General features: G+C 37.5%; 1 protein-coding gene across 1 annotated transcript in view; it reads left to right on the top strand.

The window, feature by feature from the left end:
* Positions 1 to 18064, top strand: part of dpf1 (double PHD fingers 1) — a 78377-nt gene that overhangs the window by 34446 nt on the left and 25867 nt on the right. Inside the window, 3 exon segments of the mRNA XM_066662440.1 lie at positions 2816 to 2905; positions 6309 to 6387; positions 9485 to 9616. Of these exon segments, the coding sequence (XP_066518537.1) occupies positions 2816 to 2905; positions 6309 to 6387; positions 9485 to 9616 (301 nt within the window).

The following is an 18064-nucleotide window of genomic DNA, read 5'->3' as shown; positions in this document are numbered from 1 at the left end:
ATCACTAGATAAAACTGCTAATACATCACTAGGCTCTGTAAGAAAAGTTAATTGTGGGAGGAATCTGTAGCCAAAATTGGTAAATGATTAATTAGCGTGTGCTAATGTATAAAATTTGACAGCACTTATATTTACACATTATAACTAATAACCAGAATCCTGCAAAAAACTAAGACCACTAAGAAGCTCCACACAAGATTTAGTTTTTAAAAATTATTATCGTCGTTTATTTTATTTAAAGGGGCAAGATCTGAGATTTTGCCTGCAGATGTCACACAAACAGTAATTCAATAAATTCCTTTTTTCTGCCTCAACCTCCTTTTCACTTTCCTCAACCGCTTTTCCCTCTTGTCTTAACTTCTTGTTGCTGAGGGCAAAAGCCAAAAAAGTCACACTGGCTCACTCACAATGAATTAAAAATATCCATAACAGTTCATGTTATCATGCCAGTCACTCAAGAAAACATACATGGATCATTATAATAAGAATTCATCATAATCATATTTACTTGGTGCTTTTCCATCACTCAAAGTGCTGCCAAAGGTCCACAAACATCAACAGAAAATACAAACCAACACAGAATATAGAGGTCTAGCGAGAACTGGAGTAGTTACTGTCCTGAGGAGGCTCACTATGTGGACACAAACTGTAGACATTCTCTGGTGCGAGGGAGCAAGTTTCACATGCGTGAGGGAGCTCTCATTGGCACGAAGGCAATAAAAACAGACGTTCTTTTTTTAAAAGGACCCATTGATTTTTTTAACTATATGTGCAAAATTGACATAGTATGCAAACACTGTTAAAATCCAAATTTCACATTCACCCTCACATTGATACAGATCATATATATTGAAACAGAGCTGGTCATATAGCCTGATTTTAAGTCATTGTGTTTGTGATGTCAACAACATCAACTTCAGTACATATATGTGCCTATCCAGGGCACTCAATTTTAGCCCTGTCCCTTCACACCCAAGTTGTTAGAGTAGTATAAATCCAGAGTACATTCTGAAGGCTCAAATGACCTGTTTAATAAAGGATAAAGGTCAGGAAATGGTCGTGTAATAAAGGAATTATGCCCTTTAAGACATTTAGCAATTGTGAACTGACAATATTTGACCTTTCACTGTTGTCTCCTAAATTTATCAGATAAAAAAGTGGTATTTTGTTTAACACTGTTTAAATTTCATATTCTCATATATTAAAGATCATATAAAATGATGTTGGCCAATAGAAAAGCATTAAAATTATGCTATCCAGTTAGCTCTTCATTCTGTGGTATAGTAGAATATTTGAGGTGATTTTAGGACTGCTACAATAGCCATTTATGTGGTCGACATATAGTCCCAGAAATAATTGTGATAAACCACATTATTTTTCATTTAATGATATATAATGATAATATAATACAATAATAATGCAATCATAGCTCTTTAAAGAGCAATAAAGTTTGAGAGAAAATTATTCTTATTAAGAAAAATTCAGACATTGGAATTTGAATAGTAAAACATTTTGAAATATCCTAAATAAATGCAACATTAATAAAATAGAAATGAATAGGCAGTTGCAGACAGTGAATAAATAAATGAATACTTTTAAACATAGCAACATAACAGGCCCAGAAGAGGAGCTGGAACTTAACTGTCTACTTTTAGATGCTCATCTTAAGTGAAGCACATATTTGAAATCTGCTTATTTTAAACTGTATTAGTTAAAAACAAGACACATCAGACTGGTATCATGCATTATCAGAAAAGAAAAAAAAAAAAAAAAAAATATATATATATATATATATATATATAGTAAAGCATATCATAGTCATGATATCCAGCAGTGGAATAACCATATGATATTTTGAGCATATCCTGCAGCCCTTATTTTCATTTTCTGTTCCAATTACTTTTTGAAATATTATGCTTTAATGAAAATGTGATGCACAGAGTGTCTTAAATCTGAAATAAGTACAACAAAAGATTTTCAAGTATGTACTTCCCAGTAGGTAATGTAACTCAGTGGAACTTCCTATATACTTAACCAACGAATTTTGAGTGATTGACAATGATGTCCTAGTCATAGTGACCCTTTGCTGTGTCAGTGTCTGATGACAATGGCTCTGCTAATAGCCACAATGCTGCAATTTCCTCCTTTATGGTGACAAACTAGTGTCTTTTTATGTGCTGGAGTCAGCTGCTCCCTTATGAGCTTCATAGACTAGCGATATGCAGCAAGCTTCTTTGCTTGTCTCTGTAAGCTTTTTCCACATATGTCTATTCAGTGGCTAAACCTGACTTGTTATTTTGACTAAAAAAGTAACAGCTGGTGTGTATTTATTAAAGTGATTAAATGTGTTTTTCTCTCTTCTGCTTGATTCTGTAGATTATGCAGTTACACAGAAAAACAGGAGACAGTCAGATATCAGTTGTGCTTGTGTTAGTGAGCAACAGTCTGTGCCAGTCAGTGCAGACATGTTTGAACATTTTGAGCTGCAACAGAGTGATGTTGAATTTTATCATGTTTGTTTATGGGTAGCATGGAGAACAGTGAGCACAAACTTCCCAATAGAAGTTTGATACCACTTCAGAAGCATGACAATACAATATAATCTAATATATTGAATACATTTTATGCTAATGCAATCTGTAGCCAGAGAATTTCTAATAGTGTTTACATATATTTTGGGTATTTTGAGGGAGGTTATGTTGTAAGTGATATGACTTGAAGCATCCTTATATTGAAAATGAATGAACAAAGTAATATATAACGAACTATATTTATTCGAATCGCTTACATACACTGTATGTGTTTGTGTCTGCAGAAACTGCTAGTGGGAGACTTCCCCCATGAGCTGGACATAGAAGATATGGAGGAGGACATTCCCAAGCGCAAGAATCGCACCAAAGGACGGGTACGGTACACAACACGAGGCAAAAAAAAAAACCCTTCAGCACCAGGCTCCTCCTGCCAAATATGAGTTAAGAACACACACTCTGGCTGAGGAGCATTGTCTCACCTTGTAATTCACAGTCTAGCAAGACGATGCAACCCAAGGCTGTTTATTTATCTGTGTTTCGGTTTGTGTAGCTCACAGGGTAGGCCAAAGAGAAATCTAATGTATCCCTAAGACTGACAACATTTGGGGAGGTGTATCAGGGGGCCCATTGATAGGTCTTGGCTAGGGGTGTCCAGGTCTATTCCTGAACCACGCTTAAAGTTTAAAGAGCTCACAGCTCAAACACACCTGACTCAACAGTTACTCACCAGGGGGCATTTTCACCAAGGGGGCTTAATGTCCATTGAAAGCTAAATCTGTTCTAACTTTCCAGTTTTTAGTTAGGAGGGAAAAAAGTGTAACTAGGTGCAACTTTGATTGGACCCCTGTGTAAAGTCGGCTGATTTCTTAGCAGTAGAGGCCAAACTCATGCAAATAATAGGGCAGTTTCAATAAAAAATCATGTGAGATTTTTTGGGCAAATTCCTCTTAAACTTGGAATGAAATTGACTGAAATGCTCTATTCAATATAAAGTAAAATGTTTATTCCATTTATTAATCCGCAGTTACACTAGACATTAGCAGTTTGTGTCGTTATGTTTAATTAATTCGTTGTTTTGCAAACCTTCTATGCTGGTACTGTAAAAAAAAAAACAAAAAAAAAAAAACATCAGAATAGATATGCACAATCCAACCTCCCAACTGACAGTGTAACAGGCCACACTGAGTCGAAGCATTAATTTATTCATTCATTCATTGTCTGTAATTGCTTATCCCGTTCACGGTCGCCATGGGTCCAAAGCCTACATGCCCTGTGAAAGACTGGGGGTGCCTTTCACAGGGCGACACACACTAACACATTCACTCACACACTCACACCTACGGACACTTTTGAGTCGCCAATCCACCTACCAATGTGTGTTTTTGGACTGTGGGAGGAAACCGGAGCACCTGGAGGAAACCCTTACAGACACGGGGAGAACACAATAACTTTTTGTTTTATACTGTACTATTCTATTAATTGTAACTTAAACAGTAAATTACAAAATAAAATATTTGAATAAATTAGAGATGTAAAGAAATAAACTGTGATATTAAATGCAGCGATAATCAAAAGCACAGGAGAACAGGAAGTCCTTTAGTCTAGATTTAAAGTATGCAATATTTGGTGCAAATGTGATGTCTACCAAGCTCGTTCCAGGTGCAGGCAACATAACTGAAAGCTACCTCCCCCTGTGTAGTTCTGACTCAGTGCTCTACTAGTTGACCTGTCCGAGTGACCTGAGGGGCCTTGGGTTCATACACTTCTAGCAGACCTGAAATATATTTTTATCCGAGGCAGTTTATCGATTTATAAACAACTAATAGTACTTAAAATAATCCTGTATTTAATCGGGTTCCGGTGCAGTGACCTGAGAACAGGAGTGATGTGATTGGTTCTCCTTATTATCGTAAGCCTTCTAGATGCTGCATTTTGTATAAGCTGCAGCTACCTAATTGTGGACTTTGGAAGAGACCTTGCAGTAAAATTCTAACCCCTACCTCACATTGTCCTAGACTCTGACACTTCAGGACCGGAACTGGACATTTCTAAGTTTGGATCAGTACCCTCTCATTGGACTTGAAGGTCTAAAATCTTAGGTCCAGTGTTGTGTTCAAGAGACATTGATCTATCAGTGTTGTTCTCCGCAGACCAATAACTAGTCAAACAGTTTTATTGTTAAACATTGCAGCTCAAGCACTTGAGAGGGGCCCTTTTCTCATATTTATTTCACTCCACTCAAACCTCAATAGCTCAGTCCAGCAAAGTGAATGTGTTTATATGTTGTTAGGCACTCGCAGACACATTTATGTTAAGTTCACCCTGTAGGTCAGGAAAGGCTTTGTGTAATCTAGATATCCTAAGCAAGAGAATGAGACGTACATTGTGTAAGAGTGAAATTTTCCACATCAGCACTTCCTGTGAGAATCTCACACCCTGAGTGCTGTTAACATGTTCTCAGGTGTTACAGACCACATGGGGGTTGAAGTCAGAGAGATGCTATATTAAATGAGGCTTAAGCTCAGTTCATGTAGTGTGTGCTCTCTAACTTAAATCTTTTAAACCTCCTCTGTTTAATTTTTTGTTAGAAAATGTCCATATTATCATAGATGTACATTGAGAAAGGGCTAAAATGTGTCAGTTGCATTTCGATTACATTAATTTTGAAATGTTTTAGTTTAAAATCTGAGCCATAATAAAAATTGGTAGCTATTTTAAGATGGGGGGAAAAAGCTTGGTGTATTATTTGTTCCAGTATTGTGTAATTAGTTCCACAATTAATGTTTGTATGGTACCTAAAATTGTAAAAATATTTCTGAATCCAAAATGATCATATCATGTTGCATTGTGATGCACTGAAGCATTCAAAATATTTTCATTCATTAAAAAATCATTAAAAATATATGAAGTTTAGTTTATCACATGAGAGGCCACACTTAATTTATTTAATTTCCAGCCAAAACAACTCCTAAATATACGTTATTAATTTTTCAGGTTCAGAGGAAAACATGTTTTTACAGAAAATGACATACAATCCTGTTTGTTCTGTATTTAATGTATCAATATTTTGCCTTTATTCCAATTTCCATTCTCACTGAGAGGCGTCCTTTTCATTTTCCTTATCTACTGTATTTCCAAGTTCGCTCTAAGCTGTTGGTTGTGTTTCCTGCCCTTCATAAGGAGCAGTCTAATGTTTTTTTTAAAGTAACATTACTTTATTAAATTAATTTTTGTCTATTTCCTTCACTCAGTAATATTTTCTTTACATCCCCACATTCTTTCAGACCCTCAGTGCTGAGATATCTTATCAGTAAACTTTAGTGGATTTTTTGAGATCTGAAGCAAAATAGAGCTTAATTTTCTCAATGATAAGACAGTGCTGGTGCAACACCAGGTCTGTCTTTGTTGTTAAGAGCTCCATTTTCTCTGTATATTTTAATATATTTAAAAACCCTTTAAAAAGAATACCTTATACCTACGCTTCTAAGAAATGTCTGCTAATACATGAAAGGAAATATGCTCAACAGCCATTTTGAGTGAAAATGAAATACATTTTTGGGACAGGATTCTACTCTCTTATATTTGCACAAAGCTACAACCCTTTAAAATAGCCATAGTAATACATGGTTCAATGTAAGAGGATGTGTGGATAGTTTCTCTGCATCTGACTTTATGCAAATGTCAGCCATGCTCAGAGAGGAATATTTCTGTCTGTTGTATTGTGTAGAAGTTGTATATTGTTGTTTATGTGATGTGATGATGCTTCACCCCGGTCAGGCCTGTGGTGTTGGTGGAATGAGGAAGAGACAGGAGCCGGCCTCCTTAGAGGATAGAGACAAGCCATATGTCTGTGACAGTGAGTATCACTCCCCTACAGATAATTTACTCTGCAAAATTCAGCACTGTGACACATTTGTGAGCTCAATGTGATATTATTATATTACATTATGTCATGTGCCTGTACAGAAAGAAGCCTCAGTTTGAATGTTTATGGTCTTAAATGAAAGAAAGCAAGCCACGTCTACAGTCACAATCAGATGATAATTTTGGAAACCGCATTAATGCCAATGTTTACACACAGAGAAAGTATATTGTTTTTGCTATTTATTAAAGGAACAAAATTACAGCTTCAGAATCATTGTGATACTTCAATTACCTGTAAAATCGGTGAACAGACCCTCTGTCATTGCTATACTGGACTCTGCACTGCAGAAACTGTGCTATGTAACTGCAGAAACTGTGCTATGGAGGAGGGTAGAAAATCCCCACTCTCTACCCGCTCCCCCTTGATTTTACCAGCTTTTTTTGTTATTGTTGTTATAGATGGCACTAGTTGGATAAGAGGTATCATGTTGGGCTGATATTTGAAAAAAATGCATATGTATGGTATTTATTCATGTGAGGTAGTAGAGCATTTGAATTATTTGAAAATGCTAGCCCACTTTCAGATTCTCATATTAAGCAAAGTGCTTAATTTAAAGGCAACCTTCATGACTGTAATCAAATAACATTTTTTCTAAAATTCAGAAATGGTTTTCTCACCATTTGCTAGCTCACCAGTATGTTTGCATGATGGAAACTGGTGTAATGTGTTTACAAAGCCCCAGTGTTAGTATAGAAGTAAAGGAGCATAGTGGCTATGTCAGACATGCTAGGCTTACTCTCTCTGTGATCACCTAAAATCCTAAGAAAAAGAGACCTAAAACACTGAAAATCATGAAAATAAATGAGGAAAATGCTTTATTCCTGGTCCATACGTGGGTAATATTGACTTGTTTATGTTGTTTTATTTTACGTAAGTTGGAACTCACTTTAAATTCAGGAGACTGAATGAAATACATTGAAAAAAATAAATTGAAAAAAAAAAAAAATATATATATATATATATATATATAAATGAGTTTCTTTGTGTAATTCTAACAGTGAATAAAAACCTACAGACAGGTTCAACTTCAGCCACGTACAAACAACAGTTGTTTTACCTTTCCCCTTAAAATATGTGAACCTTTAAATGTAAACAAACCAGAGAGGACTGCAGTTCCCCACAATTGTAGACATTCCCTTTAAGCACCGTCACATCAAACCCCGGTTACACAGGATTTTTGCATTTTGCTTAGGCTCACAAAATGGGTGTGGCTGTGAGAAGGGCCAGGAATCTATTATAAACAGTCCTCCATTTTGAGTCAGCAGTTTCACCATTGTAGAGCGCTAGTATTGTAGCTGCAGCGACAAATACGAGGAGTTTTTTTAGCTACAATTTTGCGGTTACTCTCGCTTGTGTTTCATTTTGTATTCCAAACAAATTAGTTGTACAATATCTCTATTTTTGAAACTGCAACAGTCTCAATGCTTTCTCAATGTTGGCTCAGACAGGGCAAAGACAGTCCAGAGCCCCAGAAGTCACAAAGACAGAGAGCAGCGATCGGGGACTATAGGTCAGGGATGCAAATTCACATATCACAGTTCAGTTGAGTTGAACTCAACTCAAAATTTTGCAAGTGAAATTCATTTGCCCAGAAGCTGTATACGTGAAATTCGCCTGTTGCAGAGAATCTCGCTGAAATGGATGAACTTTTGTAGATGAAATTTCATTTGCATAAACCCAGTGGGACCACAGCTATATACTAAATATTAGCATGGTTGTGATTCTGTAATATTCAGTAGCAGCACAACCTCAAATGTGATATTTGTTTTGTAAAACTGTTCTACACTTTTATTAGTTGTCAGTAATAACCACAATACATTATGATATGTTTGTTTATTTAATATTTGTTTTGCTCTCTCTACACAAATAGCTTGCTTTTCAGCTGGACTAGGACAAATTGCTACTTTTTGTAGGTCTACTTTTCCACAGGCTGACTACTTTGTATCAGTAAATGTATCTATATAACTATTTAAAACCACCTTAAGCCGAAGGTAGATTCTGATGCTTTAGAGCAGTGAGTTTGATATTCCTAAATCTTAATATGAGAGTAGAGTTTAAAGTCCCAAAGCTGTTATACATTATGTCAACATTCATGGAATGTACCTTGTCCCAGGGATGCAAGAAGTGTGTGCTGGGGTTGATGAAGGTGCTGCAGCACCCCCTGATTTTTAGGATTGTTAGAAAATTTAAACCACAAAAAAAATTGTAGTAATAAAATACAAAATACAATAATACAATGTATTTTGGGCATTGGGGTATTTTAGGGCCACTTTTAAAAACATAAAATACAAGTTTATGAGTACAAAGTCATAATAATTAGAGAATGTAAAGTCACTTAGGGATACTCAACCACATCTCTTTCCATGTTTTTCAGGTGCATTTCATGGTCTTTGTGAGACCCACAGTCTTTGTGAGGCATCTCTCACTGAAAGGCACACATATTGAATGTTCAAAAGAATTGGATTCTAAAACTTAATTACACATAATTCACTGAGATCACTAATCACCAAAACAATCCTGGCAGGTTGAAAGAAAGTGTTATAAACATTATAAAGATATAAAACAGTAATAGAGGAAAAATACAATTATCCTATTATAAAAAACAAAATCTCTGCATACTTGACATATATGCTGCTGAAAATTTCAACACACCATATCTAAAACACTTTTTTCCCTGTGATGTCCAATCAGATCACTAGGTCGAAATGAACTGTTGTATAATGAGCACTGACCCTAGCTCATTGTAAAGATTTGCCATTCACACAACAGGCCAGGGTTCTGTTCCCTGCTTGGGCAGGAATACTACATTACACACATTCTTGGGCAAAATTCTTAACACTTCATTCATTTTTAATGTGATAAAAATGTGCAAAAATTATAATATTAATAAAATTATAATCTAATTTAAATTAAGATGTAAATCTAGTGATTTTTTTAAATAATGTTATAAAAATCCTTATGATATAACAGCTGTAGCATCCATTATTAATCAGTTGAGTAATATTGCTTGCTTTTGTGTGTATTCTAGTCTGCGGTAAACGCTACAAGAACCGCCCAGGTCTGAGTTACCACTACACCCATACGCACCTGGCGGATGAAGAGGGCGAGGAAGACTCAGAGCGCCACACTCTTCCATTTCAACGCAAGAACAACCACAAGCGTAAGTTGGACCCTCAGTTTTCAATGTAAGCAACCAATCCAGTTTTCCCTAAATATAAAACCTGAAGAGGATATGTTTGGCTTCTTTACTTTTGGAAATGTACTCCTAATATAGCTAACATGTAAGGGAAACTCTTATCCTGATTCACATCTGTAATCCAATGGTATTTTAGTAGGAGTAGTGAGAATGAGAGAAGTTTTGTTAGCTCTACTTTTACTGTGACATGTGCTTGTGTTACATTTTGTTACCCACACGAAAAGAGTAGTGTAATATCTCCTGTTTTGAAATTGCAATTGTTCACACATACTCCCTGTTGGCTCAGACAGAGCAGAGACTGTACAGAGAGCGTCAGCAGTCACACAGGATGGAGACGTGAATTTGTCCTTTAAAGTTCACCAAAGTTCAAGTCGACATGAAATTAAGTAGTGTACACGACATTCACCTGTTGCAGTATCCATGTGAAAATTTGCTGAAATAAACCCAGTGGATTAGTACAAACTGTGGAAAAACACTTGCAGCAAACTGTAATATTGACCTGCAGTAATATTAGCTATATTTTAATGGCATAAGAACATCACTGTAGCTGTATTTCCTCAATCATATCCATGACATGACATTTTGTAATGTGTGTTATTTAAAAGGTACTTTCAATTAGTCTTGTTAATGTCGCAGTTAGTGCTCTCCTTCAAGTATGTTGAGCTGTCATGTGATATTGTGTAAGCACTAGTTCGAAAAGAAGCAATACTGTAGCTTGCTTCTCATGTGCACCCCACTTCCTCCCTATATTCATTCATTCATTCATTAATTCATTAATTCATTCATTGTATGTAACCGTTATCTAGTTGAGGGTTGGGTGCAGGGTTGCAGGAACACTCCCTGGAGGGGGCACCAGTCCTTCGCAGGGAGACACACACTCACACATTCTGAGAAATCTTTCTCAACCGTGATGTAAATATCATAAGAGACCTGGTATATTTATAGAATATTATGTTCATGATATAATAACAGCCCTGGTGTTAGCAATATCGTGACCTCACCATAGATAAAAACAGCTAAACTACTTAAAGGCAAAGTCTACAAAACTGCTGCTCTCTCTGGTTTGTTTACATTCAGAGTCTCTGCGTCTTTTAAGGTAGAACAGTATGTTTGAGGGAAATAAAGACTGTTTGCATGTGGCTGAAGTTTAACTTTGCTAAATTTTACTCACTGTATGAATTGCCACAGAAACTCTTTTGTAAATTGAGTTGTTTAGTTTTGTAGCACTTTTGTGTTGTGTTTACTTTCACACAGTTAGCAGGCTCCTGAATTTAGTCAGGTCCAAATTAAGTAATTAGCAAAAATAAATCAATATTACCCACCTTTGGAGCAGGAACAGGGAAACATCCTCATCTTGTTTAATGCTTTTCAACTTTTGGAGGTCTTTTCGGTGTCTAAACACCTCCAGATGCTGTTTTTTTGCCGAGCAGAGAGAGATTTTTTTTTATTTTTTTGTATTAAAGTCGTGAACATCGGCTTTAAACCCTGCATTTTATTTATTATTTAGCATTATACATTCATTCATTATCTGTAACTGCTTATCCAGTTCAGGGTCAAGGTGGGTCCAGAGCCTACCTGGAATCATTGGGCACAAGGCAGGAATACACCCTGGAGGGAGCGCCAGTCCTTCACAGGGCAATACACACACACACTCACACATTCACTCACACACACACACACCTATGGACACTTCTGAGTCGCCAATTCACCTGCCAACGTGTGTTTTTGGACCGTGGGAGGAAACCAGATCACCTGGAGGAAACCCACGTGGACACGGGGAGAATACAATAACTTTCTGTTTTATACTGTACTATTCTATTAATTGTAACTTAAAAAGTAAATTACAAAATAAAAGATTTGAATACATTAGAGATGTAAAGAAATAAATGTAGACTGTACTGTGGTATTAAATGCAGCGATAATCAAAAGCACAGGAACTCCTCACAGACAGTCACCCGGAGCAGGACTTGAACCCACAACCTCTAGGTCCCTGGAGCTGTGTGACTGCGACACTACCTGCTGTGCCACCGTGCCACCCTATTTAGCATTAAATTATTTTTTTTAATGGTTTTTAAAATGAAATTATAGCCTCCTAGCTCAAAAGAAACAAACGAAAGTCCTGGCTGTAGGGGTAAAGGAGGAAACTGACCAAATTGGATTTCTCAGCAAACTATTCCTTTTATCACGCCACCACTCACTTCTCACATGCAGGACTTGTTCGTCTTTGACTGACACTACCTCAGCCCACTCAAATGTGCGCTCTAGCCTTTTGTGCGATGAAGTCACTGCTGTATTTGACCTCATTGCTGTGTCCTTGCGAAAGCCTGGCCATTTACCTCCTAGAGTTAATTGGCCAAGCACCAAGGGGTTGAAGGGGCCTGTCTACTTTTCCGCCTCAAACCATGAACATCTTCTATGGCTCTGGTTTAAGAAAAAAAAATACCACACACTCATTTGGTGCATTGTCTGGCAGTGTGTTAGTAGGTGTCGGTGTGTATGTGCATGTGTGTGTGTAATCATGCACCTGCATTTGTATGTGTGAGAATACATATTCTATTACCCCCTCAATCTGTCAGGTTATGCACACACTCCTCTTCCGTAGTACACCACCAGCAATATTATTAATAAGAGGGGGGTTTTAATGAAACCTCGGCCATACATTATTCATGCAATATTCCAAGTCCAAAAAAAGAAACGTCTAGACGCAGGCGCATGGCTGCCAGACCCAAGCTGTACGATAAAGTATTGGAGCCAGACCAAATCCAGATTCACATTCTCTTTCTCTCTCCCTGTCTCTCTTTCTCCTCCTCTATCACTCTCACTCTATTTCTAGTTTCACTGGTGCCCCTGCCCCTCCCTCTCTACTTCTCTCCTTTTTTCAATCAGTTTGATAAATGACAGATTATTCTGCCAAGAGATGAGATTCAGGCTTTTCCATTTTCTCGTTGCCCTCCTCTCTCTCTCTCTCTCTCTCTCTTTCTTTCTCTCTCTCTCTCTCTCTTTCTTTCTCTCTTTTTTATCTACCTGCCTTCTCTCTCTCTTTTTTCCACCAATCTCTTTCCTCTGTCTCATTCTCTTATTTTTCTCTTTCATTCTCTCCCCTTTCTCAGTTTCATCCCTTTGTCTTTTCTGCCTCCTTGTAAATATCTCTCTCCAGTTTTCTTTCTCTCTCTCTCTCTCAATGCATATCTGCTTCTCTCTTTCCTTTCTACTTCTTTCTCTCCTTTTCCCTTCTGCTGCTCTGCTCCCTCATCTCTCTTTGCTTTTGATTTAAGATTCATCTATCGGTTATCTGTATTTTTTCCCCTTTTCCCCCCCTTTTCTTTTTATTTATTTCCATAGCTGAAGCGAAACTGGTTTGGGCTGAGATGAGAAGCTGCATTAAAATTCATGCCTGCTCATATTCTTTTTCATATGAGGCATAGAGGCTGGGTGGGTGAGGGGTGGTGGTGATGTGTGGAGGGAGTGTGGTGATAGTGTTGTGCCTGCATGTGTGTGTGGTGGGGTGTGTGTGTTTGGGAGGGTGGTTTTGGCTGGGCATTGATGTGAATGTGTCAGGGATGGCTGTGTGAGGTGGGTGGGGGGTGATGTGCAGAAAAGAGGTGAGGTTGGTGTTTGCTTTTGGAGGTCGCAGCCTCTAAAAATGCACCTGAAAATTGGATTTTGTGACTCTGGTAGTTTGAGTTAAGAAGTCCTCTCCCTCCCCCAATAGCCCTGGTGTGTACAAACACACACACACACACACACAAGCTCTGTACATTGAGTCTCAGGCTGTGAGGTATGGAGACAGGCAGCAGGCACATTGATAAAAAAAAAAAGAGAGAGGTTTCCTCATTGCCTTTTGTTGAAATATACATCGTTACATACATATTCACTCTAATGCAGTTTCAATTATATAACTCATAGTTACAGTTCTGAAATCTGATTGGCTAAGGCCTGTCTATAATTCTTTATATGCACCCACATCAACTGAATCCTATATTAAAGCACTGAGATATTATATGGACTATGGAAACCACTGGCATAAATGGCCTTAAATCATGTTTAACGTTAGCTCTGTTATATTTATATTTAAATTTATTTTTACATATAACTTATTGTTAAGTGTAATTCATGTTCAGTACAGTATTGTGTGATTCTTAATTTTTTTTACATCCAAGAAATGTTCTGTTCTTTTTTTTTTTTTTTTTTTTTCATTAGGGAGAGCTCCTTTCACAGCTTCTTGTCTCCAGCCAATCAGCATTCACTCTCAACTCTTCACACTATGATGTCTGCTACAACTGCATTAAACACAAGCTGATTTAGCTGCCAGTAGTGTTTCAAGGCTGTGGTGTAAGCTTGCATGCTGAGATTTTTCACTGCGCAATGTACCTGCTAATGCATGTTGCATTTTCATAAATCTAGACCTAGTCCCTCTTCACTGTGAACTGTGTACATCTAACAGAACCCAAATGGTTTTTTAATATGTGGGTGGGACAACTAAAATATTCTCATTATTGTTTTATCAGACACTGGAAGGGATGTTGAGTGATGGGCCATTGAAAAATATAATATTATTAAGTTCTATATCTATATTTATCACAAGCCCAAGCTCAAGCAATAATGTCCTGATCAGGGTTAGATGCGATTCTGTAGCTCATAAAGCTGTTGCTGTGCAAGGTTCTCTCACAATGTATTCATTCCAGTTCCATTTTATTTATTTATTTATTTATTTTTAGTAGGTATGTTTATTGTCTTGTCATGCACACAAATACTCAAATAGGAGCTTTTAGAATGTATACATGTTTAACAGTTAAAAGGACATTAGGTAGTATTTTTACCTTAAAATTACAGGTTCAAAATCATTTTGATGATTCACTGACATGTAATCAGGAAAGCAGAGCTTCTGCCATCACAAGTCTGGGCTCAACACAGCAGAAATTGCTCTGTGTAAATTTTGAAGGAGGGTAGGAAACCCCTGCCCTTCTCCTCCCCTCCTACTTTATTTCAAAACAATGCTGTAAAGTGCTGTAAACATTCTTCAACTGGAGCCCAGGAGCGAAACCACCAAATCTGACCTAGTGTTCCTTTAAATGGAAGGAGTCCAAAGGTTTCATAGTACAGTTCTTCATTGCTGAGCCTGGAGTAGCAATGACAGAGGCTCTGTTTTCCTTATTACAGGTCAGTGGAGCATTTCAGCAGTTTTGAATCTATAATTTTAAGGTACAAATTCTACCTAGTGTTCTTTGAATTGGTGATTAATTTACTCTTCTACTATAGGCCTAGCAGTCATAAAAAGATATCTCCAGAATTTAAACATTTTAAAAACATGCTTCTATATAGTATGCACATTTTGTTATGTAATTTTAGGTAAGTAGATTTAATTATTCATTATTTTGAAATATTTCTATTGGTCCAGCTATTTGGGAATACTCATACAGTGTTAAAGGATAGCTACTGTGATTGAATGAATTAGGCAAAAAATAAAATAAAATAAAATAAAAAAATATATACACAGAATGAAGTATTTGGGCAGCACAGTCAGTTAAACCTGGCTTTAAACAGCATGACCATGTTAAGAGAGAAATATTTTCCGAGTAGGTAAATGCAGAGAAAGCGAGAGAGAGAGAGAGAGAGAGAGAGAGAGAGAGAGAGGAAGAGGCTGCCGGTGGGGAGTAATGACGGCTGTGGCCAAGGTCACATTTCTTAGGTTCCATCCTTTGTTTTTTTCTGTCATGTCATTATTGTACCAGTGCCTCTCTGCTTGTGCCCCATCCATCTATTTCACACTCTTTCATATGCTTTCTCTCTCTCTTTCTCATTCACTCACTCCCTCTGCAGCACACACCCATATGGAAAACCACAACATTACACTCTCTTTTTTTTTTTTTGTATACTTTTTTTTCCCCCTGTGATTACAGCGATTAAACCCACTGGTAAACAAACGGCTCAAAAAGAAGGAAAGCTCCGAACGTCTCCTCTCATCAAATAAACTCACTCACACTAACTATGGAATAGGAGAAAGAGAGAGAGGGAGAGAAAACACAGTGGTGTGATTGCAGGTCTGATTTGTAGCTTGGATGCTAATGACATAGCAGCACACCTGACTGGAGCCATATTGAGAGGAAGAGTGAGGGGAGGGAAGTGAAGAAGCACACAAACTCAGATATAAATGATGAGAAATATATAACATACAAAGCTCTATGACCTGTAAGTCTTATAGATGATAATGTAACGTCTGAAAGTCAGTCTGCGTCCTGCTGTTGCCGATCACACGCCAACTGGCAGCTTGTTTTTAATGTAAATGAAGTGTGATGCATTTGTGCTGCCAAAGGAGAGGGAGTGTCGCGCCAGTTTTTTGGATGTGATCTTTGGAGCGTTCTGCCATATGTGATCTCAGCATTGCCTGAAACACTATCTACCTGCTTTTTTTTCAAAGCAAAAACCAGATAAAACACGTTTAATAGCAAAACCACGGCTGTGTATGAGTCCATATTCTCTAAATTCAATCATTTATCAGTATAGCTCAATAATATTCTTAAGATTAATAAGTGAATAGCAAGGCTCGTTTTTTTCTACAGCTAAAAATCTGATTGACCAAGACAACCATAGTTTTCTGGAACCAGCTTATAGCCACCAGTTAGCGATATGCAAAGTGAATACCTCAGTTATTTCACACTGGCCTCAAACTGCTATTTGGACTTTAAGTAATCTCAAAGACTTTGTAATCTTAAATATTTGTTTATGCTTTATTATGGCACACTACAGAAATCCATATTAATAAATGAACAAAATACAAATTTGCACTGCTACAAAGGCAGGCAACTTCATTTTTTCCCAACATTTATCCATTTTGTCTGTAGACGAACCCTATTGCATAAGGGTTTATTTCCCTGATTAGGATGTAAACTAATTCATTTATTGTGGGTTGACTTTTAATGTGCTCTTCTAGAGAAAGCCAGAATTATGCTGTGTTCGAAATGGCTCCCTACTGACTATTCCCACTTTACTCACTGTACATTGCACTATTATAAGAAACTGAATTCAGGAGTGTGGTGAACGATTTCAGATTTTGCAGTGGTTTATGAGTATCCACTGTTGACAAGTGTACATGCATTGTACACCATTTTTGGTGGTGCACTGTGAGATAGGTTGAGTGCACTGAAAATTGTCCAATATTTTTTCAGGCAATAAATTAACCACCAAAATAGTGCACAGTTACGGATATAACAACTGCATCACAATGTATAACACACTAATACTATACAAAAATACTATTAACTAACATTGAAATTGTTAGTTTGCCAGGCTGGTACACATAATATGAACATATAACACCATTTCTTACTAACTGGACATGATGAACTGCAGCTATGACACCACTTGACATACCAAGCCCCAGCTTTCAAAGACTGAAATAGTTGTGCACAGTTTAGTTCCTAAAATAACAGTTTCTATACCAAAGTAGTGCATCATATGTTGGATAATAAAAGCATTTATATTCAACATAAGCTTCATGCGCCAAGGAGCCAGTAGTGCACCATTTGGGACAGAGCCAGATTTTTTCATATTTGTAAATATATACTGAGTATACTACATACTCAAACACTAGTGTTAAGTGCACAACTGGGATGCAGCTTGTGCTGTTCACAGCAGTAGGGATGTCTCGAAAAGCTCCATCTCTGGTGCTTGATGCCTGTGACGTTTTATAACAGATTTGAGGTTTAGATTTTGTAATCTTTAAAATCTATTTCCAGGTTAGTGTGGATAGCAAACCATACTCCTAAGAAGGCTTACCACTATTTCATCATTACTAGTGAAGACAGCAGGAATAGTACAGATTGAACAGTAAATGAAATGCCACAAATTTATGTTGTTTACCTCAAAAAGGCTTTGGAATTTGCCTGAAGAAAAGAAAAAACATACATATCTGATTGAACTCTTGCTTTAAGACTTGCCGTAATTATCGCAGTGCAGAGGCCCAATCACACTCCTCCACCTGCTTTTCCAGCATAAGCCACTAGGCCTCAGCTTCTACCTGCTAGCACTACCAGTTCACACTCCTGTATGCAACAAAGCAGGAAGAGCTGCGACCGTTGCCTAGCGATGGTGTTGCCATGGCGACTGGCCAACCAGCTAGCGAGGCTCCTGCTATAAAGAATACAGCGTTATATGTACAACGGGCTTGGTAGAGGGAGGGGAGGCCATGGAGTTTAGAGTTGCTTGAGCTTTGAGGAGTGTGTGTGTGAGTGTGTGTAGTAGAGGCATGAAAGGGAGAGAGAAAGAGAGCAAGAGTTAGCGAATTCTCTTTATGATTTACCATATATATGAGGCCAGACAGGGAGGGGGCTGAGCTGAATGATATTGCAGTCTGGCTCATTTGCTATTCCGTATTAAGAGCAAGACTGAGGGCTGGGGGTTGCAGGACTGGGA

This window comes from Hoplias malabaricus, chromosome 1, assembly GCF_029633855.1.
Source record: "Hoplias malabaricus isolate fHopMal1 chromosome 1, fHopMal1.hap1, whole genome shotgun sequence".
Taxonomy (NCBI): domain Eukaryota; kingdom Metazoa; phylum Chordata; class Actinopteri; order Characiformes; family Erythrinidae; genus Hoplias; species Hoplias malabaricus.
The sequence above is the reverse complement of the archived record's forward strand: the minus strand, read 5'-3'. Positions and strand labels throughout refer to the sequence as shown.